The 27,485-nt window shown below is 42.8% G+C and overlaps 3 protein-coding genes across 3 annotated transcripts; 2 read left to right on the top strand and 1 right to left on the bottom strand.

Annotated features, from left to right (window-relative positions):
* The first annotated feature begins 2,602 nt into the window (after positions 1–2,602).
* LOC127774951 (putative E3 ubiquitin-protein ligase RING1a) lies at positions 2,603–8,359 on the top strand. The gene is made up of 10 exons (XM_052301243.1): positions 2,603–3,037; positions 3,184–3,292; positions 5,370–5,428; positions 5,875–5,956; positions 6,097–6,217; positions 6,317–6,358; positions 6,487–7,014; positions 7,460–7,567; positions 7,668–7,865; positions 7,959–8,359. The coding sequence occupies exons 1-10, from the start codon at positions 2,851–2,853 to the stop codon at positions 7,989–7,991; spliced, it is 1,467 nt and encodes a 488-aa protein (XP_052157203.1). The 5' UTR covers positions 2,603–2,850; the 3' UTR covers positions 7,992–8,359.
* Positions 8,360–10,276: 1,917 nt separating this feature from the next.
* On the top strand, positions 10,277–13,157 carry LOC127773820 (uncharacterized). Its single transcript, XM_052300003.1, has 7 exons — positions 10,277–10,666; positions 10,821–10,904; positions 11,090–11,230; positions 11,389–11,454; positions 11,587–11,754; positions 11,843–12,172; positions 12,277–13,157. The coding sequence occupies exons 1-7, from the start codon at positions 10,325–10,327 to the stop codon at positions 12,373–12,375; spliced, it is 1,230 nt and encodes a 409-aa protein (XP_052155963.1). The 5' UTR covers positions 10,277–10,324; the 3' UTR covers positions 12,376–13,157.
* A 25-nt stretch (positions 13,158–13,182) lies between these two features.
* Positions 13,183–22,209, bottom strand: LOC127773819 (glyoxysomal processing protease, glyoxysomal). The gene is made up of 15 exons (XM_052300002.1): positions 22,124–22,209; positions 18,371–18,611; positions 18,209–18,255; positions 17,927–18,107; positions 17,798–17,848; positions 17,549–17,623; positions 16,554–16,670; positions 16,345–16,476; positions 16,138–16,241; positions 15,421–15,506; positions 15,227–15,321; positions 14,455–15,148; positions 14,108–14,309; positions 13,732–13,820; positions 13,183–13,632 (listed from the first exon to the last, which is right to left on the bottom strand). The coding sequence occupies exons 2-15, from the start codon at positions 18,434–18,436 to the stop codon at positions 13,403–13,405; spliced, it is 2,169 nt and encodes a 722-aa protein (XP_052155962.1). The 5' UTR covers positions 18,437–18,611; positions 22,124–22,209; the 3' UTR covers positions 13,183–13,402.
* Positions 22,210–27,485: the final 5,276 nt, after the last annotated feature.

The raw sequence follows: 27,485 nt of genomic DNA on the forward strand, positions 1-27,485 counted from the left end.
TAACGTGAGAAGTTATCGATTATGAATTTTGCAAGTAATAGACAAATCCAAGCCAATAATCAAGCTAATGTAGGATAGACGGTGGTACAGGACTCAAATGAAAAAAGAGTAAGAGCTCTTTTATTTCATACGCCAAATCATTTTTTAGGCCAAACCGCTCTTGTGTTGAAGAAGAGGATTGTCAAAAATTATAAGGAAAACCGAACCCGGAAACTTTATAACTCGGTTAACTCAAGAAACACAAGTGAAAACCAATGTGGGGAACAAAAAGAAAATAATTATAGACGACATATCACCGTGTGAACTAAAAGACTGGTACCTAGTACCCGATGCATGTTGTCATAAGTTCGGCACAAGAAAAGCAACTCCGACTTTCTATGTCGAATCTCAGCCATAAAGCCCCTAAAATTCACTATAGATCCTATCTGAATCAAAGGAAACAAAAAAAATAAGGGAGTTGTGTTTCCGGTGAAAATCCTACATTCCAACGGAAGTCTAAGAAATTGCCATTAGGGTTTTTGGAACGGAGAATTGGTTCATTGGCTGTCCATTGTAAATCTAAATCATCCTCTTATGGTTTCAGGAGAGAGAGAGAAACGAGACAATAGTTCGACGAAATTTTAGGGCCTCATATTTTTGCTTATGCTCATGCTTATCAGCCAAATTTTGAATTTTCAACCTTAAATTTGGAGTTGATTTTGAGGTTTTTTCATCGAAGTTTATTTTTCAACATTTGCTTTTAGATCGCTAAGAATACGTATATAAAAGTTTTATTCACAAATTACTTTCCGTTTGTAAATATGCCGTTTGGCTTATTCCGTGAATAAATGAAACGATGGGTCTGTTAGAGCAGGTATAATAGCAGACTATAAGCCAGCTATAAACACGTATCGAGAAGATAAAAGAGGAGAGAGAAGAGCAGCAGGCTACAGATTTGTAGCCAGCTGTAGCACAGACTCCAAGATACAATGTGTGTATGATAGGTGAGATCATGTAAGTATATGTTTATAGGTAATTGTTATGAATTGGCTATTAAGTTGACTATAGGTGATTTGAACCTAGGCTCCCATCGGATGGCCTAATAAGCCCCAAAGAAAAAGCCAAATTTTAAATTTTCAAACTTAATTTTGAGATATTTTCAACGTGGTTTCTTTTTCAGCATTGGCTTTTAAGTCACCAAGAATATATATATATATAAAAGTTTTAACTCCAAATTCATTTTTATTCCCTAATAGGAAAAAAGCCAAATGGTGAAGCCTCTAGTAGTTAGCTGTACTATTAAACTTGCTCTTACTCTGAAAGCTCCAATACAAACCCATCTCTCTTTGACGCGTATATAGCATTTAAGACATGCATTCATATGCCTTCGATCCAATTATCTTTTACGGGTTTGTTACATTCTCGAGTCTTCCATACATATTCATGTGACATTGATGTGTTTTTCACAATTCCTACTTTCTCCGTTTCACGATGTAAGTCATTCTAGCATTTTCTACATTCATATTGAAGTTAATGAATCTAGATAGATATATATGTCTAGATTCATTAACATCAATATGAATGTAGAAATGGTAGAATGACTTACATTGTGAAGCGGAGGGAGCACTTGATTTTCTTTCATTCCAAGCAAAGCCCTAAAGATCTCGCTAACTTGATGAGTATCAACTGACTGTCTGACTCTTCCATCTTTCACCATGGATCTGCATATTTCTGAAGCGAGAGCTACGAGCCTCAGTTTTCATAAGCACATCTACATTTGGCCGTCATTATGAAGATGTTGGTTACGCCCTTGCAATTTACAACAATGATGTTTCCTGTTTGATCTATGCAAGTAGCAGAATCGCTGTTTCACTATTCGGCGGAATTCATTTTCTTGTGGTCCTTTTGCTGATCTTCACTCTTCAGACTCTGAAGCCTGAGCTCTGCCAATCGAAGTTTCTGCTGCCACCATTGTCAACTACTAACAAAATTTGAATAAGGCAGAAGAAAATTTGAATAATCTTCATCATCTCAACTTTCCTTATGGAAAACAGCTGAATCGACAATATTCAGAGAAGCAATGATACTCCTGTTTTTCTTGGTATAAAATAAAGTTTGGAGCTGGAAAAAAACTATTGGGCCTAGCCCGTTTAACCATCAGGCCTGAAAGTCCAATTATCTTACTCGGCCAGGTACAGCCCAGCCAAATGTAAATACATCCCATAAATGCTTCTCTACTTTTGCCAAGCTGGACAGTGGACATCACACAACCAACCGCTCCTGCCTCATGTGAAGAGTTTCAACTTTCAAATTACAAGGAAACCCTGCAAAATTCGCTCGGAGGATTCAAACATTCATCCGTTGAACGCAATTTCGAGCCCATCTCGATGTGGATCCCCAGCTCCACGTTGGATTAGATCTGGGTTGAAAATCTCGTGGGGAGTGTGAACCAAACCAAACCAAACACACCCCCGCGGTTACGAGCGGCGGCGCCGGGATGAAATCGGGGCCGCACATCCGCGTGAGGAGACCGCGGCGGCGGCGGTGGACGGACGGATGCACGCACGCACGCAGGCACGCGCGTACATAGGCCGCGCCGCAAGCCGTCCCGAGAATTGCACGACACAGAGGCAGGCAGGCAAAGGGCAGGGAGGGCGCCCCACCACCAGCACCACCATCGCGGCATTGCGTTTGCGTTGCCTTTGCTCTTCTTTTCCTCTCGCTCTCCGCCTCCTCCTCCTCTTGCCCCCGACCGCGAGTCGAGTCGCTTCCACCCACCTCACCTCCCTTCCCCCTCCTCGTGCTTGCTCCACGACGTCGCGGAGAAGGGGGCGCGCGCGCGGCGAGCGGGGAGGCGGGGAGGAGGCCGGAATGCCCGCGCAGAAGCGGCCGGCACCGGAGGCGGCGTCGGCTCCAGCGGGGGGAGACGGGCACGTGGAAGGAGGAGGTGCTGGTGGTGGTGGTGGCGCGGACGAGGACGCCCACTGCGGCGGGGAGCGCTCCCCGAAGGTGATGAACGGTGGTGGGCCGGAGAAGGAGAAGGAGCGGCGGGACGCTGGTGAGTTCCCAACGACGACGTCGTCCCGGGCGGGCCCCCGGTTGCGGCGGGAGCGGGGCGCCGACGACTCGCGATGCGCGCGCATCGCGTTCTCTGTTTCGGTTCGGGTGTCGCTGAGTGGGTTCTGTGTTTGGTGGGCTTGGCAGATTCTGATGCGGAGGAAGAGGAGGAGGAGGCCGGCGGCGGCGGTGGTGGTGGAGGGGCCGACGAAGACCGCGACAGCCCGTCTTCGGAGAGCGACGGCGACATGGACGAGTAAGTAAGCCGTGGAACTTCCCTCTGCTCTCTCTGACTCCTTCCCCCCACCCTCTCCCATCTTCCTGGCCCTGGGCTTCCTCTGGCCTCCGTCACGATTTGGCGTCGTCATCGCGCCGCCTCCCTCCCTGCGTGGTACCACTGGTTTGGCAGGGTGGCGGAGGGGGGCCGCCGTCGGGAGGTGCCTGGCGTAGCGAGCGGACGTCGTGGGGAGGTGCCTGGCCCAGCGGGCGGCTGCTTTGTTCGTACGCGTCGGCGTGAGCGCTCCTGCTGCTGCGTACGAGCGGTGGGATCTTTCGTGGTTTCGTGTCGGCTCATGTGCCGGCGGCGGTCGGTCGGTCCCTGTGAGTTGTTCTCGTTCGGCGAGCTGGCAGCACTGGCGGTTGCCGCGCCGCCTCGTCCCGCTACCATCGCCGCCGAGGCATGGGATCTTGCCGTAGCATGCATGCTTTCGTCGTGTCGCGCGGCTCCGACGAGGCGCCGTGCTCGTGACGGCAAGTGCGGGGAGCGGCATCCAGGGTGGACCGCCGCGTGCCAAAGCTTATTATCATGCCGGAGCCGCCTGCGGCATCTGAACCGGCAGCCCTGCTCATCTCGGTTTCAGCTCTGTACTCAGTTCGCCGTCCTTCTCTCCTGAATCGTGCGCGACGACGGTCAACTCTATCGTGTGCTTGGGGCTTGTTAGTGCTGGCCTGACATCCAGGATCGCAATGATCTTACCATGCTTAGGCGCCCGTGCGAGCTCCACAGCCAGTCTGCTGCCCGTGCACCTGCGTAAGTTCCATGGAAATGCCAAGCTCTCGATGACAATAGGCAAATGGCATCGTCTAGCCAAGATCTCCCTATGGCGTTATCAGTTGTGTCACGTTTGCTGCCTTCGTCTGTACTGGGTACCTGTTCGTCATGTTTCCTTCAGTGCACTGGAAGAGTCCGTGTTTTTCTTGGTTATGAACTGTGATGTCAGAATTATGAGTTTCTGATGTCTTTATTGCTATATCCTGACCTCTATGGCTGCCATCAGTCTTACACTGTTCCATTGCCTTAACTAAGCTTGTGGCACCAAATTGTTGCCGATCTCTCTCTTAGGCTCTATGACATATCAATATAATTTACTATTCCATCTTCTGTTCTTAAGAGTCTTTCCTCTGCTCCTCCTCCAAAACCGTAAGGATCACTGCATAGTAGAGTAGATCAGAGTCCTTTTATTTTCTTTCCCCCGTTTTGAACTATGAATGCCTGTGCTCTGTTGTTAACTGTAGTTATTAGGTGCAAAACTTGCCCCTCAATTACACTATGAACAGTGCAGTTTCCACTTAGAAAAGCATATTGCTATTAGAGATGCTTGATAGATCCTGATACGCACATTGTCACATTCACTCCCAATAGGTTTGCAGGCATAGTTACTTCAGTGTTTTTCGAGGGAGCCAATGCAGGGGTAGTCTTTTTACACCTTCTATAATAGTTGGTCCTGCATAGGTGCCTGCTTTGAATGTAGAAGTGTGCTTATTCAATCTGTCAAATATGAGTCGACAAGTTTTCACTTAAGATTCCTTTTAAGCCCACTGCTGTTAATTGTAGTTGTTAATTGCAAAATGGCCCCTCAATTACACTATGAACAGTGCACATGAAAATCATATTGCTCTTAGAGATGCTTGATAGATCCTGATACACACATTGTCAGATTCACTCCCGATAATTATGCAGACATAGTTACTTTAGTGTTTTTCGAGGAGCCAATGCAGTGGTTTTTTTTAGACCTTCTATTGGCATGTTCTTTTTTATATATAAAATAGTTGGTCCTGCATAGGTGTCTGCTCTGAAAGTGTGCATTTTCTTTTTAGTCTGTCAAATATGAGTCAACAAGTTCTCACTTAATATTCCTTTTTAGCCTTCTGGTATAATCCTGTTATGAACATTGCCTTCTAGGCTTCCACGAATGGTAACTATTTTCTTCACAGAAAATAATCTTGTTGTACACTTCTCTCTGAAACCGATGTGATGATGGATAATGAATGACTTGAATTTGCTGCTAATCAAAGCTTGAAACTGATGTATGAATATTGTTTTTCTCATACAGGTTTATACTAGTGAAATTAATGGATATACGGAAAGAAGTGCAGTGCCCTATATGCTTAGGTAAGGATGTGCTTTTGTCTAGTTACTTTCAGATCTAGAGAGAATATATTTACATTGTTCTGTGCATTTTCCTCTTTACAGCTTTACTTGTAATTTGATTCAATGCTATTATTTGGATGCTAAGTTTTTCTCCTACTATCTACTATAGAAGGTGAAACCATCAAAGTCAATGATCTACATGTTTTTGTAATGCAAGTATGCATATAGTTATTGTCCTCTGATAAATAAGGAGATATATAGAGAATATTTTACCTGATTTTACTTTGAAAAAGCTACATTAAGAAGCTTATATTCTTCACATGTTGCAAAATTTTATATAAGTGCAACCAGCTAGTTCTAATTATGAATCTAGGCTGAGCAAGATTCTCATATGTACAACTCTAAGTAGCACCTCTGTGCAAACTGTGCATACCTGATCATTTGCTTGTCTTATGGTCCTATTGCAGGCATTATCCGGAAGACAAGGACAGTTATGGAGTGTTTGCACCGGTTTTGTAGGGATTGCATAGATAAATCCATGCGACTAGGGTATGGTCTCTGATATTGTTATTGTCTAAAATGCTGTCAGTGTCATTTTCAGAAAGTTGAGATGTAACATGACTGGAGTGTCAAAATCCAAAGAGATACTTCATTCCTATGATAATCTAAGCAATGCTGTGTTTTTGCAGAAATAATGAATGCCCAGCATGCCGCACCCATTGTGCAAGTAGACGTTCTTTGAGGGATGATCCTAATTATGATGCTTTAATTTTGGCTTTGTATCCAGATATTGACAAGTACGAGGAAGAGGTGATGCATAAATTCTCCAATTAGACACATAGTATTTTAGTTTATTTAGCTTCCGTTTTAGTTCCGGTGCCAAGGATTATAATTTGCTTGATACTACAGGAACTTGCTTTCAGCGAAGAGGAGAGGACTCGCAACAAAAAGGTGGGGTTATCTAGAATTCTAGATGGAACCATAGATGCATTTGATGTTTAAAGGAAATAATTTCCCCTGCCCATTTATAAGTTGTCTCTTTATATTGTTATTGACATTGGTTTCATTTCTCATGGAAGATCCAAGCATCCATCGCTGAAACATTTCGAAGACAATCAGAAGCACTCGTGAAGAAGCGTTCCGTTGCAAAAGCAACAGGTTCAACTATTACGAGAAGGACCAGGGGTAATATGCGCGCAAAAAGGAGGGGACGAACTAGTTCCCCTGATATTGTTGCAACTGACAATGAGGATGAGGATAGAGATGAAAATGGCAATGAGGGCAGCAAAGAGTCGTCTTCTGTTGATGACCGTTCCCCAGATGTAAGGCAGAAAAGAGTTCGGAGGTGGCCCGTGCCACGATCATCCCCTGCTAAGAGCATTGGGGGTATTGATAGTAGCTTTGAGGATATTGATGACTTAGGAAGTGGCAGAGATATCATGAGTACTTCTCCACTACGCGGAGAGATGCTTGCCTGGGGAAAAAATGGCACCCGCAGTCAAACCCGGCATGGCAATTCTGGTGGTTCCAGTGGAAGGATGGCAAAGGGTGGTCGTGTTACCAAGTTGGTTGAGTACCTACGTAATACCGATGAATTCGATAATAAGGTAAAAACAGTACATAACATGCAGTAATATTCGAACTTCAAAGTTCCATCTACTTTTTTCTTTTTCCATATGGGATATGCCTGGGTTCCTTTAGTCAAATATAATTGAACAGATTACCACCTTCTGTCTTCTATTTATTCTTCAGGAGATACAGAGGTGCGAAGGGGACTATAATATATATACATTTTAGAAAATAGGTCATTTGGACCTAGCTTTTATAAAAAGCTAGGACTATGATATATCGCATGGCATTTCTTGTTTCTTTGCATGCCAGATGTGTCCCTGTGTTGTGTCTCACAGTGTGCTTTTGTAGTGCCATGAATGCAATATACGTTACCGCATGCATGAACTTGTGCAAGTTATTAGGAGGGACCTGATAAATTGTACATGGAGTCCATGCCTCTTATCCATTAGGTTTGCTGAACTTTTTGTTTGTGTTTTGCAGTTCAACTTATATCTTGTTCTACTTCCACTTAATGGACAAAGCATGCCTAAATTGGAGAAGCCCTATCTCAGTTGCCAACCGACATTCTCTGTTCGCCATCTTTGCCAGGTGATCACTTGTTTAATGTATACTATTGGTTGGTTCTTAGGCAATTTTAGCTTACCTGGCTCAATATGAATAAGCAAAGACTACTTCTACAACTTTTCAGTTTGTTGCTCTCCAATTGTCTCGCCATGCGAAAGAAGTGGAGATATTCATCAGGAAGAACCCCAGCAATGGATGCTTTGCATCCATAGATACTAGTGCAGATGAGATAAAACTGAATCATGACGCCTTAGAAAGATTGGAGGAAGAGAAATCTCTTTCAGAGCTGTACCCTTCACTTGCCTCTGGCCATGGGGATCTGGTATTCCTCAGTTTCTAATTATGTCTAGCTGTTTACTTTTTCGCTATTGCTTCTTTTTAATACTATATTGTATTGCTTTGTTACCTCCTCCAGGAATTATTATATTCCCTGAAAGCAGAAGTGTAGATCAAATTAATGGCACAAGTTCTCCTTCAGTATCAATCTGATCAAATAGCGGGGAATATGATGGCATGCAGGGATCATCCGATGAAAGCCTGTACAAAGTTATCCAGTATAGAAAAAGAAAAAAGAGAATCAGCAAACTTAGCTCTTCCTTAGTTGTGACTCGTTAAATTTGCTCTTGGTCTTCTGATATAGTACATGGTTCATTCGTTTAAATTGGAGGAATTGAAATGCATGGGTGGATGGAATTAAGTAGCAGTCGTAAAAGAAGGCCAAACATATAGTCTGGTGACTGCTCGTTGTAATATTGGTGTTGCCTGTCCAACTTGAACTGATTTTTAAATGGAGATATCAACTGATTTAACTCGGTAGCTCGATTCCCAGATGGTGGAATCGCAATTGCTCCCATTTCAGTTTGTTTTCACGCTACTCCTTTAGTTTGTTTTCATGTTACTCCTTTAATACCGGATAAAACATATCTTAGTAATACGAATTTGGACATGTCTCGATGTGCAGATGGTGGATTTGCAATTGCTCTCATTTTAGTTTGTTTTTATACTATAAATCTGAACAGAGGCAAAGAATATCTTTAACTTTAATCCAATTCTAGGTTTTAGATTCTGGAAAGGTAGTAGTATCTTGCAGTGTAAAGACGTGCATGCCTTCACTTCTGATGTCTGCATGCATCGGTGTTTCTTTTCTCCCCCATTGCAGAATGACAATACGCCGTACACGCATCAGCGGATCAGATTTTGGAAGTGTTTTCTGGGTCTTTGTCAGCTTTGAGTCTTTGACAATGCAGGCTCCATGGACTCGGTACGGTGCCTTGAACAATGAACAGATGGTGGGTTGCAGGAAGAATCGTGAAGTGATCAAGTCGCTGTTGACCGGTGCAGGTCTGACCGTCTGCCATGCCATGTTACCGCTGAAACTAGCCGACTGGCCTTCGACGCTCACGCAGTCCCGCTGCCAGTCAAACTGGCCGATGAGTTTGGTACTTGAGATTTGAGCGAGGGAAGCCCGGTGGGGTGACTTGCGTTAGTCAGGACAGGAGTACCGAATAGAGGACTAATTGGACCAGCCTGGCCCTGATGATGCTTCTCCAGGCCGAGGCCCCAGGGGAAGAAGAAGGTCCTTCCTCTGACCTAAAATATAAACATTTTTTTAAGTATTTTTTTATGAGTATTAAAAAAGTAGATAAAATAATTTGAGAAAGTGTATGGTTGGTTGAAAAGAAAAAAATATGGGAAGAAGAATGGTTATGATTGATTGAGAGGAGGAGGTAAGTGAAGAAATAACTTTATTTTAGAGCAAGATACTGTGCTAGATATAGCTACACTTTGGGACTGAGATATCAAAAGATTGTAAAGAGAAAAACCCAAGAAAGGAGAAGCATCCAAATTAGGTGGTGCTTGAGGTGAAGATTAAGTTTGCGCACGTAAAACAAGAAAACTATTAGCACATGATTAATTAAGTTTTAATCATTATAAACTTGATAGATGGATATATTTAATATTTTAAAGCAACGGAACGTACCACTTAGTAGTTTGAAAAATGTGCTAATAGAAATCGAGGAAGCAAAGAGTGAGGCGTTGCCTAGTATTAGATGGATCGTTAAACTTTTAGGGCCAGTTCGCTTGCGAGTTTGACAATGACAACTTCCTTATTTTACAATACTATAAACATGTGTTTTTTTGAAAAGAAATACATAGAAAACTAAGCCAAAATTTCTAATATATAATAATTAATACTGGTTTGTCTCGTTTTACGTATCATAAAGTTACCGCTTCCAAATTCTAAAACTAAATCAGCCTTAACTACTTTTTTTTTTGGATGCTTCTCTTCTTCCCTGGGTATCTCTTTACCATCTTTTGATGCTTGATTGCTTTACTCATGGTCAGTATGATGCTCATACCTCGTAGCGTGATTGAAAACTTGTCAAGTACTAATAGTGCCATTGCCTACATTTAATAAGATTCGCTAAATAGTCCAAGAAATACTACTACCACCTGACTTGGGCTGTCCCTCCCCTCCACACACAAAATAGAGTGATGGATTAACGTACGATTAGTTAATTATTAGTTATAAAAATAAATTAATATAATTTTTTAAAGTATTTTTTCTATATATTTTTTTAAAGAACATCTCGTTTAGCAGTTTGGAAACATGCAGGTGAAAAATGAGATCGACCAAAACTTCCTTTTCAGCCGTTCGGACCACTACACCACAGTACCACTCACTCGGCAGCTAAAAACTTCCTTATCAACGGCTGCAGATCAAATTCTCGACCGCCGCGCGCCGCGTTGAGCCGTCCATTCCGCTGGTGCTGTTCGGAGATGCTGCCGCTGGTGCGCCCCGGCCGCGCCGCCCCTCTCCTCCGCCGCCTCCGCCGCCGCCTCCTCCTCCTCTCGTCGCCCCAAACCCCGTCGCCTTCCTCCTCTCCGTACAGCGTCAGCAGTAGCAAAGTCTCGCCTCTCCTCCTCCTCCTCTCGGCTCGCCCCTCGCCGTCCCGCGCCGGCGATCGCGGCGCCTGGCGAGGAGTGAGCTCGTGCGGCGCCACCCGCGCGGTCGACGTCGGGGACGAGGCGGCGTCGTCGTCGGGCTCCCCCGCGGCCGCCGGCTCCGACCTCTCCTCGCCCTACCTCTCCGTCCGCATCCGCTGCCGCAAGGAGGACGCTGTCGGTACCCACTCCCCTCTCCGCGCGCGGCCGGCCATTTTCTCGGCCGATGCGGTCGCTTTCACCCCCCCCTCTCTCTCTCTCTCTCCTCTCTCTCTCCAAGTCGATTTACGAGTTTTTTCGCCGTGTTTTCCATGTGGCATCGCGGATTCAGGAAGTGCTCTCCGAGTCCCTCTTGTGCTTTGGTGCTACCTCCGTCACCGTGGATGACATTGCCGCTGCCGGAAATCTCGATGAGGTGAGCCTTTTCTCAGTTTCTCTTGCTTTCATTTGTAGAACTGGTATTTACTCAGATGCTTGACACTGCAATTGAACATTTGGTTAATTCTAGCTGAATATAAATTTCAGGTCTCTTGTTGGCCTAGTTGCTGCAGATGACACAGGAGATTTCTCTAGTATAATAGTGGTGTTAATTTTCTGCAGATCACCATTACCTCCATTTTTGCTCATGGGGAAGATGTGGGCTCGTGCGTATCGAGTGCTGCAAGCTCAGCTGGATTGGAGTACAATCCGGTGTATGAAAGCTCTGTAGGAAAGCAATGTGATTGGGTGACGGTTGTGCAGGTTAGGAGTTAGGACGTACTCCCTCCATCCCAAAAAAAAAACCCAACCTGTACTAGGATGTGACAAATCTGGATATACTCTATGTTATCAACTCCATGTTGTCATGGTAGTGGCAGATTCTTGAAATGACTTGACAGGATTTCTGATTGTGTTTGCAGGAAACCTACGAGTCCACAAAAGTCATTGATGGTCTTTGGGTAATTCCTAAATGGAGAACTCCCCCAGTATGTGTACATACATCATGCTGTTTTCTTTTGATTTATTACAAATGAATGTTATGGAAATTTATGTATAACTGATAATCTAGTTGATCTGAAATTACCATTTTGATTGTGTCCATCCTTTTCCATTCACAGGATCCACAGGCTATCAATATAATCATCAATCCAGGTCTGGCTTTTGGGACTGGGGAGCATCCCACAACTAAACTGTGCCTTCTGCTTCTACGGGAAACAGTTAAAGGGGGTGAGCGTTTCTTGGACTATGGAACAGGCACCGGAGTTTTGGGAATTGCAGCTCTGAAGGTGCCATCTCTCGTACTGTTCTTGTTTACTACTGGTAGGTATCATGAAATGCAATCTTACCCTAATTCATGTGCTCGTTTCTACGCAGATGGGTGCGGCACTGTCCACTGGGATAGACATAGACCCTCAAGCTGTAACCTCTGCTTGTGAAAACATGATGCTGAATGGTATAGATTCCAACAAAATGCTTGTTTACTTGGTACCAACTAATGCTCAGTCTGCATGCTTTCCAAGTAATATTGACAAATCAGAAGAGAACAGGCCCACTGGTAACCTTGAGTTGAAGTCGTCAAAAGGATCATATGACATTGTTGCCGCAAATATACTCCTGAATTCCCTGCTGGAGCTGGTTGAGGACATTGTTGGTTATGCAAAATCTGGTGGAATAGTTGCTGTCTCAGGGATATTAAGTGAACAGGTAAAGGAAAGGAACTACAAATGTAATATGCCAGAGTTAAGTGTTTTTTTTTAAACTTAAATGTTCCTCTCAGTATCACTTCACCTGTCTATTATCTCATTCAGGTGCCGAAAGTTGAAGAAGCTTACTCCAGATACTTGGAGAACATCTCAGTGTCAGAAATTGATGGATGGGCCTGCCTTCGGGGAAACAGGAGAGCATAGGGGTGCAATTTTTCCCATTTCAGAAGCAGATTGACCATACTTCTGACATTCAAGAGAAAATTTCCGCTTAATAGACAGTTTCGCTTAACTTCTTGACACAATTTGGTGACAGTACTTGAATATTTATATTTATGTGCTATTTTGGACTAAGATCTCTTCATTGTACCCTGGCCCAATGCATGACTCTAAATAACAGTTGCAATTTTAATCTTGACACATGCCTTCTATTTTGAAGCAATACTACTGTTCACTGCTCTGTAGTAATTGATCATATGCAGTCTTTTATGAGGTTACCGTGCATAACTTTCTGGGTAGCACGTGTTGGAACTGTTCAAACATCCAGACCTGGCTAAGGGCGACCAATAATGTTCTTTTCTACAAGAAGCAAAACAGATTCACAGGAATACATGATGAAATTAATGTATGATTTTCTCCATGTTCTTCACAAAATATACACAGAAATCTTGAAGCAACATTCTTAACAGAGTAGGGAGTGGTATGAATTTGACAATTTGTGAGGTAATCTAAACCTTGTGCTTTTCACCTTTGGGAGAGCATTGAAATAAGTTTGATTTTAGATATGTTTTATGCTGCCAATAACATCTTGGATAGCAAAAAGGAATTCAAGGAAGAGCAAAAGCTCTAAACTGCAGTAGGATATCAACATACAAGCTTGTTATTCATTGTGATTAAACGATTTTTGGCAACAGAAGTCAGAAAATACTGATTGCTTGTTCTAGATTAATGATGAATACCGCGCCCCCCCCCCCCCCCCCCCCTACAACTTAAATGGATAACTAAACGATATGCACAAAGATTTCTTTTCAATTAGTACAAACTGTACATGCCTGTAAATTTAACTACATTCCTGGAGATGGCTTCAACGTTACAATTTGTCAATTTACATGTTTCAAAATGGTGTATGCAGCTAACAGTTTGGAAGGGGTAATCTGAACCAGGTTTTCAGCATATACCCAATGAAGTAACCACCGGACCTCTATACCTGTGCTTTGCGAAACATTCCCATCTAAATTTTGCTGGGAATCCTGTCTCTAAGGAATGCCTCTATATCTTTTATAGATTTCAAACCTTCTTGTTTATCAGCAAGAAACTTTGAGAACTCCAGAACTTTTCCCCCTCTACCATTTTCTGGGGAGGTACTGAAAAAAGGGGATGATGTTGGTGCCAGTGCCCATACGGATGAGAGCACTTCATTGGGTTTGTCCAACTGCTCCAAAATTTTGAAATCTCCTTTTGCTGTTAAAGAAAAACAAGAAGGTTGAGAAGTCCTATATACTAAAGGAGTTTGATTGATTCAATGTTGATTAAGAAGACAATTTGAACAAAATAAGGTACCTGAGTACTTGAAGACCATTTCCAAAGATTTACAGGGGATGCTGAAATTCAGATGAGGTATTGTGCTCCCACCACCATGCTTAGCATTGCTGGACACGTGGGAATAAAAGAAGATGAGCTTATATTCCATTCGTACTCTACTCACTATGATCTAGAACCATTACATAATGAAAGTGGTCACTGCATATATGGAGCATTTAAATTATGATTAATGTATCGTAAATAGCACATGTTTACCACAAAAATTGGTATAGCTGGCACAATTAATTAAGCAGCACATCTTTTTCTCAGTTGTCTATCAATTCTATCATGTAACAGCACAAAAAAAAATGCAATTATACTATGATGTGAGGCTCCAAAATAATTTGGTTTATACCTTGTTATTAGCCCCACCATTCGGCCAAGCGAATCAAGAAGAACACCACCACTTGCCCCTGGGTGAACTGCTGCTGTTGTCTGCAGCATTACCGGTATGTCCATATTGTTAACCTCCACAACGCTAGACAGTTGGGAATGTTGAGTTGATGGGATTTTGACAATCTTTGATACCACTCCAGAGGAAAGGGAGGAGGATAGTCCTACAGTCAAATACTTGGATATCAATTTCATAATAAAAAAACGATATGAACTGAAATGTACTCATGCACATCAGCACGTGGTAAAATGAGCATCAAACTGTTTCCAATGCTATCTTGAAAAACTATGATTGGTTATGTTTGTTACCTGATCGAGGTCCAAGAAGGCCATGTCCAACCACATATACAGATGAGCCTGCTGTTGGACAAACAAATTCTGGTCTAATGGCACATAATTCAATTGGAGTTTTTTCCATTTGAAGCAAGGCAACATCAAGTGGACCTTTTGAGATAAAAACTACACTAGCATTGCACCATGTCTTCCTCTCTCCATGATCCAAACGAACCGATATTGCCCTGTCCTTTTTTAATCCAAAATTAAACAATGAAAGTTCATGTTTTACAGCATCTTCATTTGAAACTTTGCATTGTTGTGGCTGCAGCAGATTGTTTTCTCCTCCACAGGTGTGTTCACTAAATGAGGCAATTTTGTTTTGCAAGCCTAACGACGAAGTTCTTCCAAACCTCCAAGGTTCCAAAAGATGTGCATTTGTCATAATTAAGCCATTTTTATTGAGGATAATCCCTGAAGCCCAAGATGTCTCACCAACCGTGACAAGAACAACTGAGGATATAGCTTCTGTGAGTGAAGGTGAAACGTCATACTGATTAAGATTGTTGGCTGAATTAGGGACAAACCTCCTATGCTTATCTGCAACGCATGATTCCTTATATTTACAATCTGAACTTTTTTCATCAACTAATTCACTTGGGGGATGGCCAATTCTTTCCAGCTTGTCACTGTTCCATGCATTGCAGATTGCATCCCAGGTAATTACAAGCTGTATTGCAGTTGCAGATATCAGTTTTTATATCTGTTCTATTTGCAAAAATTATCTCACTGACACTAGTAAACTCACCTGAACTTCTGTGCTGCTGCCTCTCTGTCTTAATGGCTTCATCAGCATCCCCACAAGGCAAGAGTTTTTGTCAAACACTGGAGCACCTTCCATACCTTAGTTGAGAATTTGTTAACAGCCAATGCTTTAATGTTTTTTTAACATAATCCAATTCTGTAATGTACCACATAAATAGTAGGCACAGGGATTTATACCAGGAAGACAGTGGACATCAGCCATCAGCAATGAGCTCCTGGCAGTGCCTGGAGGGAGGCAATTTGCAACAACACCAACTGATATACTGCTTAAAGAACACAGGTGCATATTATGGATTAATCTGACAGTACCTCCTTATCTGCTAATAAATGTGGTATTATAAATTAAATAGTAATGTATCATGTTTTCCCAACACCATAAGGTACAACAGCCAATTGTTAACTAACAAGACAACTAGCTTTTGTAGGTCACTTGACAAAAAATGTTTTTTTTTTAACGACTCACACTAGACAGTGCGAAGTTCTATTGATAGAGCAGGAAAAAATTACAAGATGATAACCCTGGGAGGTCGTGACAAAAAATTCTAGGTCATGTCTGTTTTCACTTTTCATTTTTAGCAACAGTGTGCAAATCAGGTGAGTTAATAGGTGACTAAAGAGTGACACTTCAATATTATCCCCATAACAGACAGGCAATTGCTTCAAAATTTTGAAATGTTTAAAGTCTATAAATTTATACCGAGTCACCGGTCAACATAAAGAAATCTCGAACACTTCCACTTTAATTAAACACCCGTTGATGTTACAAACATGCTAGTTACATATGCTTGCTCTATAGTTAAGGTGACATACTGAGTTTCAACAAACAGTCTAATGGGCCCCTATAAATTGGTAACAAGATACCCAAATGAACTAAAGGAGTAGAATTAAAATTACCTATTGAAGAAATGGACAGGTGATAATATGCCAAATGGAGATCCCATTATCAGCAAGGAGTCCCCTCGTTGTTGCATCAGTGAAACATTGATACATCTTGTATTCTGATCATTGACCAAGATTACTAAGTACAACTCAAACAGCAGTATAAGTTGCACCTCCGAGGGTGCTAAGGATCATGAATTGAAATGACAAGCTTAGCCTCACACTTGAATTTAAGTTTGAAACTCCTAGAATAGCAATTCTTGTGGCAGACTTGGCCAACATTGGTGGCTCTGTTGACTCAGCATAAGCATTTTTCCTGTTAGACTCAAGGGAATATCTGGCATCATTATCAACCTGATAAAACCTCGTAACTGTTAAGTTTTGTCCAACATAAAATCAGGGCAACAATTTGACTTGATGAACAAACAGACCTGCTTCTGGTTGACATCAGCCAATGACCAGCAGACATCCCACGATGAACTTCGAATCAATGAACCTTCATGTTGCAGTAAGGATAATACAGAATCAGCAGATGCTTGCACATCAACCTAAAAAACAAAAGGGCCTGATGATCAATCATTAACATTTATAGCTTTTACAGAATTCTATTATAGGTCGATGAAGACATGAAACACATTTCTTCTGATAAAACACAATTGTATATCACTTGTAACACTTATTATTATCCAATAAACAAAATCCTGTTTACTGCTCTTACAACATTCCTAACGAACAGTCCAAACTTGCCAAAGTTCTTATCATTTTTCATAGGGCAGTGCTAGGAATGTTCAGTCACAACTCATAACACATAAATCACTGGTATATACAAGACAACTCTGCTGTCAATGGCGGAGCCCAGACCCGGCCACCTTGGGCCGGTGCCTGGGCTCAGCCAAATGAACCAGTACGATCCTGCTTTGCTGCTTCTACTGGAGGCCAGATTAACAATGCAAAATAGCAAAGTAATTAAGGCCAAAATGGTGAGTCAATACTAGCCTAGTCCATTGACAATACAAATAAACATAATCCTATCAATCTAATCTCTCTCACAGTTTATATGTATGTTATTGTAGGAGTACTTGTTATTTATCGTCACGCTTGCCCAAGGTCAAGAAAATTTTTGGATCCGCCACTGTCTGTTGTAATATCCATTCCTTTCAAATGGGACTAAATGCACGAGAGAGCATTTAGAATTTTAAACTGTGAACTATACTCGTTTATCATCATTCTTTCTGAAACCAAAAAACATCCTTCAAATCCATGAGCTCTAGAACAAATAATCTACCCTATTGTGGTGTGAGGGCCCGGTAGATGTTTACACACTTACTACTAACAGTCCAACAGTAGAATCTTGCTGAGAGAAGTAAAGCTAAAATCCATGGTAAAGAGCATATACTTTCAAGTTATAACCAGGAGAACTACTTACTATGGCAAGTAATCGAGCTGAAAGCCACCGTGGAGCTCCAGTCTTCCCGCCTCCAATGTTCCTTGATTCCTCATGCTGCATATGACACAGTAAATTCAGTAAGTCTTCCTGAATCTAGAATTTCGATGTGCAAGTCTTCAGTTCAGAAGAGTCAACAATGCATATTCAATCCTATGTATCCTTAATTTAACAAACATTGATATTGAGTCTTAATACTCCCGAAGATATGCATCAGTTTACTATCCTCACCTCAACGAGCACATCAAGATGAGCCTCTGGTACCAACCTCGGTTGCAATTCCTGCAAGCAACCAAAAAAAAATTATCATTAGAAAGTAGAAACATCTCAAATCGCACTGATGCGTAAGCTGAACCCAACCTGGCTGGGGCTATTGCGCTGCTCCTCGACCAAGAACGGCTCGACGAGCGACGCGGAGGTAAGCGCGACGCCCCCTGCGTGGCCGTGAGCCGCGCAGATGCGATCGAGAAGCGGCGGCGGCTCCGCCAGTGATCCCGGCGGCAGGAGTAGCGCCGACGCGGAGAGCGTGGTTGACCCCGACCTGGACGAGAAACCAACCAAGCAAGCACACGATTCGTCAATCCGATTCAAATTCTCGCGAGCAAAGCCGAGGAATTCGGGGGAGGGGAGGCGGCGACGCACTGGTGGAGGTGGAAGGCGTGCCGCCGCATCTTGACGGCCTTGGGGTCCTGGAGGAAGAGCGGAGAGCAGCGTGGCGTTCAGCGAGAGAACTCGGGAGAACAGCTTACGCGGATAGATGAGGTGATGGTGGTGGTGGTGGTGGTGGGGAGGCAGGGGACTGACCGGGCCGACGATTCGCGCCATGGCCGAGAAGCCGCGCGCGGCTGCGGCAACCTCGCGCGGCGCCATGGCTGGTCGGAGTAGGGGACGATGATCCGCGAGACGGCGAGAGGCAGCGCAGGAAGACCAAGAACTCACGCTTCGTTTCAGGGAAGGAGGATGTTGCTGTTGGCTGCTGTTGCTGAGTTGTGGGGCAGCTTCCCGTTTGGGCTCGCTTCCCCGGTTTGGATCCCAGACTCTATGGCTGTGTTTAGATACAAAGTTTGATCTAAACTTCAGTTATTTTTTATCATATTATCATCTCTAATTTCAATAAAAATTTAAACTTTGCGCTGAACTAAACACAGTCTATAATGGTTTTCAATAATTTCGTATCATTATCTTAAAAAATAATAATTTCACGTGAATAATTCCAAGGGTGAAAAATATTTATATCCAATAAAAGAGGGTCTACAGGACTTTGAACGGGAAATGCTACTGGGCGAGCGATTGCCCTCTCTCGCCCAGGGCGATCAGATTCCCCCCCTCCCTCCCTCCACCTCTTCACCTGGTTTTCTTTTTTGGCACCGCATTACTTTTCTATTTTAGTAAATTTATACACCTAAAGTTTATACACCTAAAATTTACACATCTAAAATTTAGAGACCAAAAGTTTATAAGTCAAAAGTTTATATATCCGATTCAAATTTGAATTTGAATTCAAATATTTTTTTATATATAGTATTTCTATACATCTAAAGTTTATACACCTAAAGTTTATAGACCTAAAGTTTATAAGTCAAAAGTTTATATACCCGTTTTAAATTTGAATTTGAATTATATTCGATTCAAATTTGAATTTGAATTCAAATATTTTCTATATATAGTATTTCTATACATCTAAAGTTTATACACCTAAAGTTTATAGATCCAAAGTTTATAAGTCAAAAGTTTACATACCCGATTCAAATTTTTTATATATATAGTATTTCTATACATAAATTTTTCTAACTTTTGTTTTTTCTAAAAAAATTTGTGGTGTACTGTAGTAGGAAGAGAAAAAGGGGAGAAGTGGGAGGCCTATAGGGGGAGGGGGGGGGGGCAGATCCGATCGCTGGGCGATCGCCCATTAGCCCCCCCCCCTCTTTGAACCCTCATAACTTAAGAAAGTTATCGGATTTTCCTTTTTAATAGAAATTAAATTGTTGTCAGCATTGACATGTAAAATGAAACTCTCTTTTTATTCTCGTCCAATTAATCTACTTTTTGAAAGATTCAAAAATTATGAATTAAAATATTTGATTACTCAATATTCAATTAAATAGATTTACAACAACTAAAAAAATTATGAGTTTTCTATTTCATATTGATTCATATTTCATTTAAGAAAGAATTAAAAAAACCTATATTATGATATGAGTTCAAGGTTTAATCGAATATAACGTGGTTCCTTTTTTATTTGATGAGGTTCATAGCCAATAATGATAATGCAAAATGATAATAAATATATGTGCTCGTTACACATGGCGTGTACAGTAGTGAAGCTCATTCCAGCTTTCAACTATTGTTAGGGCGTATTTAGTTGGAGAAAAGAAAATTTTTAGTTGTCACATCGGACGTTTGACCGGATGTCGGAAGGGGTTTTTAGACACGAATGAAAAAACTAATTTCAGAACTCGCCGGTAAACCGTGAGACGAATCTTTTGAGTCTAATTAAGCTGTCATTAGTACATGTGGGTTATTGTAGCACTTATGGCTAATCACGGACTAATTAGGCTCAAAAGATTCGTCTCGCTATTTCCCCATAACCGTGCAATTAGTTTTTCTTTTTATTTATATTTAATACTCCATGCATGTGTCTAAAAATTCGATGTAATGTTTTTAGAAAAAACTTTTTGGGAACTAAACGGGCCATTAGAGACAACTAGGCAAGTTGTAACTTGTAAGTCCTTCGGTCAAAGCTGAGCACCACTGGACATGGCGAAGATCACCGTACACGGAAGAGAATGGGGGAGCGGCAAGAAAAGGACTAAGATCCTGTTTAGTACAATCCAGATCTAAATCCACGAAAGATTTAAAGTTTGTAGGTTAAATTATAGTGATTTAAAATTTTAAATTTCATAAAAAATCATAATAAGATGATTTATCTAAATTGTACCAACATGGTTATCCGGCTCCAAAAAAAATATGGATTTGAATTTGTACCAAATGGGGCATAAATTGGGATCTCCATTATGTCCACCTAAAAAGGCGTATTTGAGTGATCCCGAGTATTCATGTGAAATTAAATTGATATACATAGAATATATATTTAATTATATCCAATACTTCATTCTCGATCTTTTATCTCAACAAATCCATTTATTTTACTCCTATCACACATCACTTCGAACCCATTAGCTCAAATCCCCCGACTCTATCCTACTAAACACTAGAAAAATGGAACTTGCAATGGTTGAGTGAATACTCAAATTTAAAATCATGTATCCGCCACTGTAGCCAAACCATTCGTCTTGGTATGTTGATTACAAGACTTCATTGTACAAAAACCTCTTATGATACCCTATCCATTTGCTCTTATTGTGTCCTTAATCCCTATCTACGTCGTAGGGACCTCAATTCTGTATTACCCAACGTCTTTCGGTGTCCTATTCAGTGTCCCCCTTTTCTCAATTACTTTGCCATATTCATGCCTTCATCATGTTTATTTATTGGCTTGATGACTTCTAATGGCTTTGGCCACAATAGAGCGGAGTTGGCTCTGAGGCTGAGGCATTAACGCTCCTCTTTCATCACCAAATTCCATCGACAACAACAATGAGCTAAGATATGGCGGCGACAACTAGAAGGAGCCATGAGATGTCACCGTCAAGAAGACGATAATGACATGAGCACGTCTCTAGTGTAACGGTATCCCTAGTCCTCCACCTCATTTTTCCTTTCTTGTGTATGTTGCATTGCGTCCTATGGTTGTATCATATCTATTGCCAAGCAACGGTGCTAAATTAAGAGCACTCTTTTATAGGGCATTGCTATTACACGACTTATTTAATGCCTCCATATCTCTACTACTTGAAAAACGGAATCGTCCGTCCACCCCTCCCCTCAAGTTTGGTTAACAAACCAACACCTCTTATCCCTAACAAAACCAAGCGTTCAGTTAAAAAACCACTTAGATCCACACCCCAAACCTATCCCAATCTCATGGACTTATTGTAAATACACGAACATACGAGTACTGTAATTACTAGTATTTAACGATCTAATCATCTGACTGTCTCCGTTAACCAATTTGCAACACAGCAGAAATTCAGAAATTCAGGCCATAATCATGTGGTCCTATATACTCCGTACAATCATCATACGGCTGGCCCCATCATTTAGCATATTTTAGATGGAGATGTCCCATTAATAAAAGTACTCAATACAAAAACACAAGTTACACAAGGGACCCAGGGCAAGGGAGCACCTCACGTAACACTCCGTTCTTAATTACATTAATTACACTGCTACACATGCAAGCACTGTACTGGTAGCCACAATAGTAAAGTAAAGTGCTCTCTATAAAACATGTATATATCAGTAATAGACTAGGCTAATAGAAAACCACCTCAATAATATATCTACATGGGTAGCTACAGCTCTCTAATACATTGTCTCGTTTTTCTCTATAGACTATCTTCAGGTTAGTAGATAGCTTTACTCTCTTTCTTCATTTAATCTCTTTCATGTAAAAAAATATAATGACATGAATAAATCTTTTGTAGAGAGACTAACCATTGCGGTGCCCTAAGAGTTCAATCGCCTTCCTAAAAAAATTACTCTGCCGCACGAAACGTGGCCACGTAGGTCGATCACCAGTACTTCAGCACCACCAGACGAGGGCCGCGGCCGCCACGGCGGCGGCGCCGCCGGAAGTCCTCCACGCGCCACGGCCATGGGGGCCGGCCGCGGCGGCGCTGTGCCTGTGCGACCCCGAGCCGGCCCTGGAGCCGATGCCGGCGGCCGCCGCGCCGGCGATCGGGCGGCCCGCGCCACCTCTCCCGCCCCCTCCCTTCCCGCCTCCTCCTCCTCCTCCTCCTTTTCCTCCCCTCCCGCCGCCGCGGCACAGGGCGCCCTCGAACTGCGCCGCCACGCAGAGCGCCGCCAGCAGCAGCGCGCAGATGGCCCACCTCCCGCCTCCCCTCATCGCCGCCGCCGCCTCTCTCCTCGACCGCCGCCGTTGGTCTGACTCCTGCTCGTACCGAAGAAGGCCAAGAGAGAGAGGAAAGTTGGCGTTTGCAGAGCAGCGTGCGGCGTAGGCGGCGGTGGCGCTTTGCAGGTTTGGGCGGAGCAGGGGTGGGGCCCGGCTAATCTGGGGGTGGTTGTTGCGTTGCGGGCGGCTAGCCTGTTCGTGCGAGGCGAGGCCACGGCCCACGCGTGCCAGACGTTCGGCCGTACGAGTGGGTGGGTAGGAGTAGTGGGTCGCGTGGGGCCGTGGGCGACTACGCAAAACGTATGCGTGCACCTGAACCAGAAATCAGTCGCGTCTGGGTCAGGCTGATTATTTTTTTGGGCGAGCTAAAGGCACGGCCTGAAATGTGTATCCGGTACGTAGCTGAAAGCAATTTCCTGTTATTCTGCAAGGGGATCCAATGGCCTGAAAGTGATCAATCGATGGCGCTCGCCGCTCGCGAGATCCAGTCCGTTTTCCTTTTTTTTTTTGGCTTAGTTTTTTTTTTCCTTTTCTGGCCTTGGTTGTTTTTCTTTTCGAGCATGCTTTTTTTTTTCTTTTTAACTGGGCTGAATCCTAGTGGGTGGGGATATCTAGCACCTTATAACATACGTATTATTTTGTTCTTTTTACAAATTGTTTCAATTTTAGACACAAAAGCTTATATGTAGTTACGTACAAAGTTTTATTTTTTTTATAAGTTTACCTATACACCTAAAGTTTGTACACTTAAAGTTTATAGTCAAAAGTTGTATATAATGATTCAGATTCAGATTAAATATTTTTATATAAAAGGTTGTTATATCAAAAGTCTCTATAATAAAGTTTATGTACATAAAGTTGCATTGTATATATTTTTATGGGCCAATTTCGTTTTTACCCCCACTTTCATCTTCAATATGATTTTGCCCCTACTTTTTAAGGTTTTTGTTTTTGCCCCCACTTTTTTAACCGAAAGAGGCTTTTGCCGCTGTTTTAGATGGAGGAGTTAACGGTATTAAATAGGACATTTATACCCCTCTCCCATCGGTACGGGATTTACAACTTCAAGAGGGGCGAGGTGGTGGCCGCCGGCAGGGAGCTCGGCGGCGACGACGACGACAGTGACGACGTCTCCTCTTTGTTTCTCTCGTGTCCCCACCGCCGTCGCCGACGGGAGGAGCTGCGCCCTAGCCACCGCCGCCGCCGGGAGGAGTTGCGCCTGTGCCCCCACCGCCGACGCCGACGCCTAGTCGGCGCTGCCGCCTGTCCCTCTCCCCGCCGCTCGCAGCCGCTTGGCCGCCGCTTGCCGCCGCCGACGGAAGAATCGATTCTCTATTAGACTAGTGCCAGGGGTAAAAAAGTAAAACACCAATTCAAAATTTTTTCATTTCATTTATTTCTATATTTTTTTTACTGACATATACCCGGTCCCAGTAACTTCCATCCAAAGTAGGGGTAAACGTCTCTTCTAGTTCAAAAAAGTGGTTGAAAAAACGAAAACCCTAAAAAGTAGGGGCAAAATCAATATTGGAGATGAAAGTGGGGGCAAAAACGAAATTGTCCTTATTTATATATATAAAGTCTATATAACAAAAATTTATGCACATAAATATTTTTTTGTCACACCGTTAGGCTTCATTTAGAAAAAAAAATCAAAGTATTATTTGAACGGAACGGACCAAAATCCCCTTCATGACCTATCCATTCATTCCCAACCCTATCCATTCACCCTAATCCCATCTCTATCGGCTGTTGGCGGTAGCGACGATGGCATGCGGAGGGGCGGTGGTGCCAATGCATGGAGGAGCAGCGCCGCCAGCTGCTGCCGCGCACGAAGGGAGGGCCCGCGTTGGCGCGTGGAGGGATGAGGAGCAGTGGCGGCGGCGCGTGGAAGGATGGCGATGCTGGTGCACAGTGGAGTAGCAGCGATGGCCGCACGGAGGGAGGTGCCTGGCGACGACAGGTTTGGGTGGTGGAGCTTGGGTGGCAACAAGTAGATCCGGCGGGGTAAGGGCAACGGCGGCGGGTCTAGGCGGTGGAGCTCGAGTTGCGGTCAATGGATCCGGCGACGACGCTCAGGCTGCGGTGGGCGGATCCGGCAGCGGCACTCGGGCCACGGCGGGTGGATCCGGCAATGGCGCCAACGTACCGAGGGAGGGAGGTGGCGCTTGTGCGAGCCATGGGGAAGGAAGGTGTGGCACTGGCACGGAGGGAGGGAGGTGACGTCGGTGCAAGGAGGAAGACGCTGGCGGTGCCGGCAAAGAGGAAGTGGAGGGAGGGGGCGGTGTGGGCTAAACTTGTGTCAAATAAGCAAGGGTAAAATGGACTATTTGTTCCTTAATGAAATAGGGTCAACCTTCATCTTTGATTTTGAAAAACAATATCAAATAAGCAAACTAGAAAAAGTAGGGTCAGATTCATAGTTTGGCTTTGAAACAGGATCAAATGCGCAATTGCCCCCTTCTTTAAAAAAAAACTTCTTCGATAGGCAATAAAGCAAAAGGGGAGGCGTGTCACGAGACAAGTTTGTAGAGCAGATAATTTGTTTACTACAAATTAATTTAAACAGGGTAACTATAAAAGGTAGATATTGATATACGAGAGTACTTTTATAGTTTTAAGAAGTCAACAGGGAAACAATAGAAATTACCGCTATAGACAAAATAAAATAACATCATATACAAAAAAGAAAAGGGAAATGAGATCATGACGTGGATATGCTAAGATTTTAGCCCATTTGAAGTTTCTTTCCCACGAAGGAATTTTACAAAAAAAAAAAAGAAGAGGAAATGAGCCGTTTCTTTGAAGATATGTGAAGTTCTCTACGTAACAATGGAGCTGCTTAATTATAAGCTATCGTGCGCCTCTGTTTTGAGGCAGAGCAGGCTGAGATCTTTGATCTGTAGCACCGCCTGTCGTGTTCATCAGCAGCAACTTTTGTTCCGAATCTAAAGAACAAAAATGACGTGAAAACGTCTTGTTATGAAAATAGATGCACAACGGAGACACGAATTTTTACGTGAAAAACCCTTGCGGAAAAAAACCATGGGCGCTGACCGGCAATGATCACTATAGAGGAGATGATTACAAACGTAGGGGAATCACAATGAGAACGTCACCCCTTCCCATACGGCTTACAAGAGTATATATAGGGAATAAAAGAAAGACACATAATAGGACTCCTACTAGAAAACTAATCCGAATATATTGTGGGCCCAAAATTCGGATCACATATTTAACAATCTCCACCTTGAGACGAATTTCCTCTTGTAGCATAAAAACATCAATCACCAAAAATACCTCATGTAGGTAAAATCACCGCGCGCCAAATAGTCTCTAGGACTATACTGTAACACCAACCAAGCTTGAGCAAAGCTCAAATTTAGTAGCAGGAACTGGCTTTGTGTCACACCCTAAAAATTTCAAATATATAAATTGTTGTTTAATTGGAATTATTAGAATTGATTTTAAAAGCCTAGAAGAGAAGATCTAATTTTAAATAATAAATTCCAATATAAAATGGGGCTAGATAAAATTTTATTAAATACTTTGCTTAATTCTATAATTCCTAGATTTTTCTGGGATTTATTTGAGCTAAGGAAGTATTTTTAATAAATGGAATTGCATTTCATGAATAATTTAAATTGGAAAAAGTTTTAAAAAGTCTCTTTTGGCTTTGGGCCGAAAGTCGGCCCAAACCCTCTCTCTCTCTCCCCGGCCCAAGTCGGCCCAGTCCGCAGCTGTCACGCCCGGAATTTCTATCCAAAATTCCAAACGCTTACATGTGCGCGAACCCTCGTCCAGGAATCAGCCGAGGCACACAATAACAAATTGATAATAGAGTACAATTATTACTCTAATTAATAAGCGAATAAAATGTCATTACAGAGGTAGATAGTTCCTCTCAATCAATAAAGATCTAAGCAGCGGAAAATAAGATAAACGGCGCAGACGATTCCACTCCACAGGCAGCTTGACCAGGGCTACACCTAATCCTCCACACCATCAGCATCACTGTAGAACTCCTCCTCTGATGAATGATTGCAAGGTGAGTATATGACATACTCAGCAAGCCACGCAGCAAATATGCAAGTGCACAGGATAACAAAGGATGGCATAATAGGGTTTCATTTGCATAAACAGCATTTAATAAACATTTCAGAATTTAGTAAAACAGTTGAGTAATAATTAAACAATATTAATCCAACGCTATACAACATACCCTGTTGCATAGGCCCAACCATTCTGAACAACCAATCCCGGCTGCACAGTTCTATCTCCAAACCAGGAATATTCCATTCCAAACCAGGAGCTAATCAAATTATTACCAGTCATAGTATCTTTTATTATGATGAGAGGTGTGAGACTAATCACGAAAGACATTGTTTGACCCGCCCATAACCGCGGGCACGGCTATTCAAATAGTTTTACTCTGACCAGAGGTGTACCACTGTACCCACAAGACACAGCCCCACGACATGTCACCATGCGCCTTGATACCACCACGGTATCTCAGAAAGGAGCTGTGACAGTACCCCTCGCACAACACAATCCACCACAGCGCACCGTTCCTGGATCATAATCACCCCCTTATAAACAAGGCATGGACTCCCCAGCGACCCCCGTGGGCTTATCTCCGCCACTTCTCGGTCTGGTGCCCCGCAATGAACTATGCTATACAAAAGGTAAAGCCGTTGCCCACGCTGGCTTGTGGTTGGCACGGTTAATGTTTCACAACCGAAACTCGTGAACCGGTCCTTAATTGTCATGAGCACGACCATCAAAACCATGTGCTCACAACCCACCATTAACAGGTTTTAGTTGGCAAATTAATTAATTAACCAATCATGATTAACCATCATGAGTTATCATTAAGCCATCATTAAATAATAGTGAGTCATAAGTTATCCCAATAGTGTGCTAATGTTTCTAAGCATGGCTAAG

Source organism: Oryza glaberrima, chromosome 5, assembly GCF_000147395.1.
Source record: "Oryza glaberrima chromosome 5, OglaRS2, whole genome shotgun sequence".
Taxonomy (NCBI): Eukaryota; Viridiplantae; Streptophyta; class Magnoliopsida; order Poales; family Poaceae; genus Oryza; species Oryza glaberrima.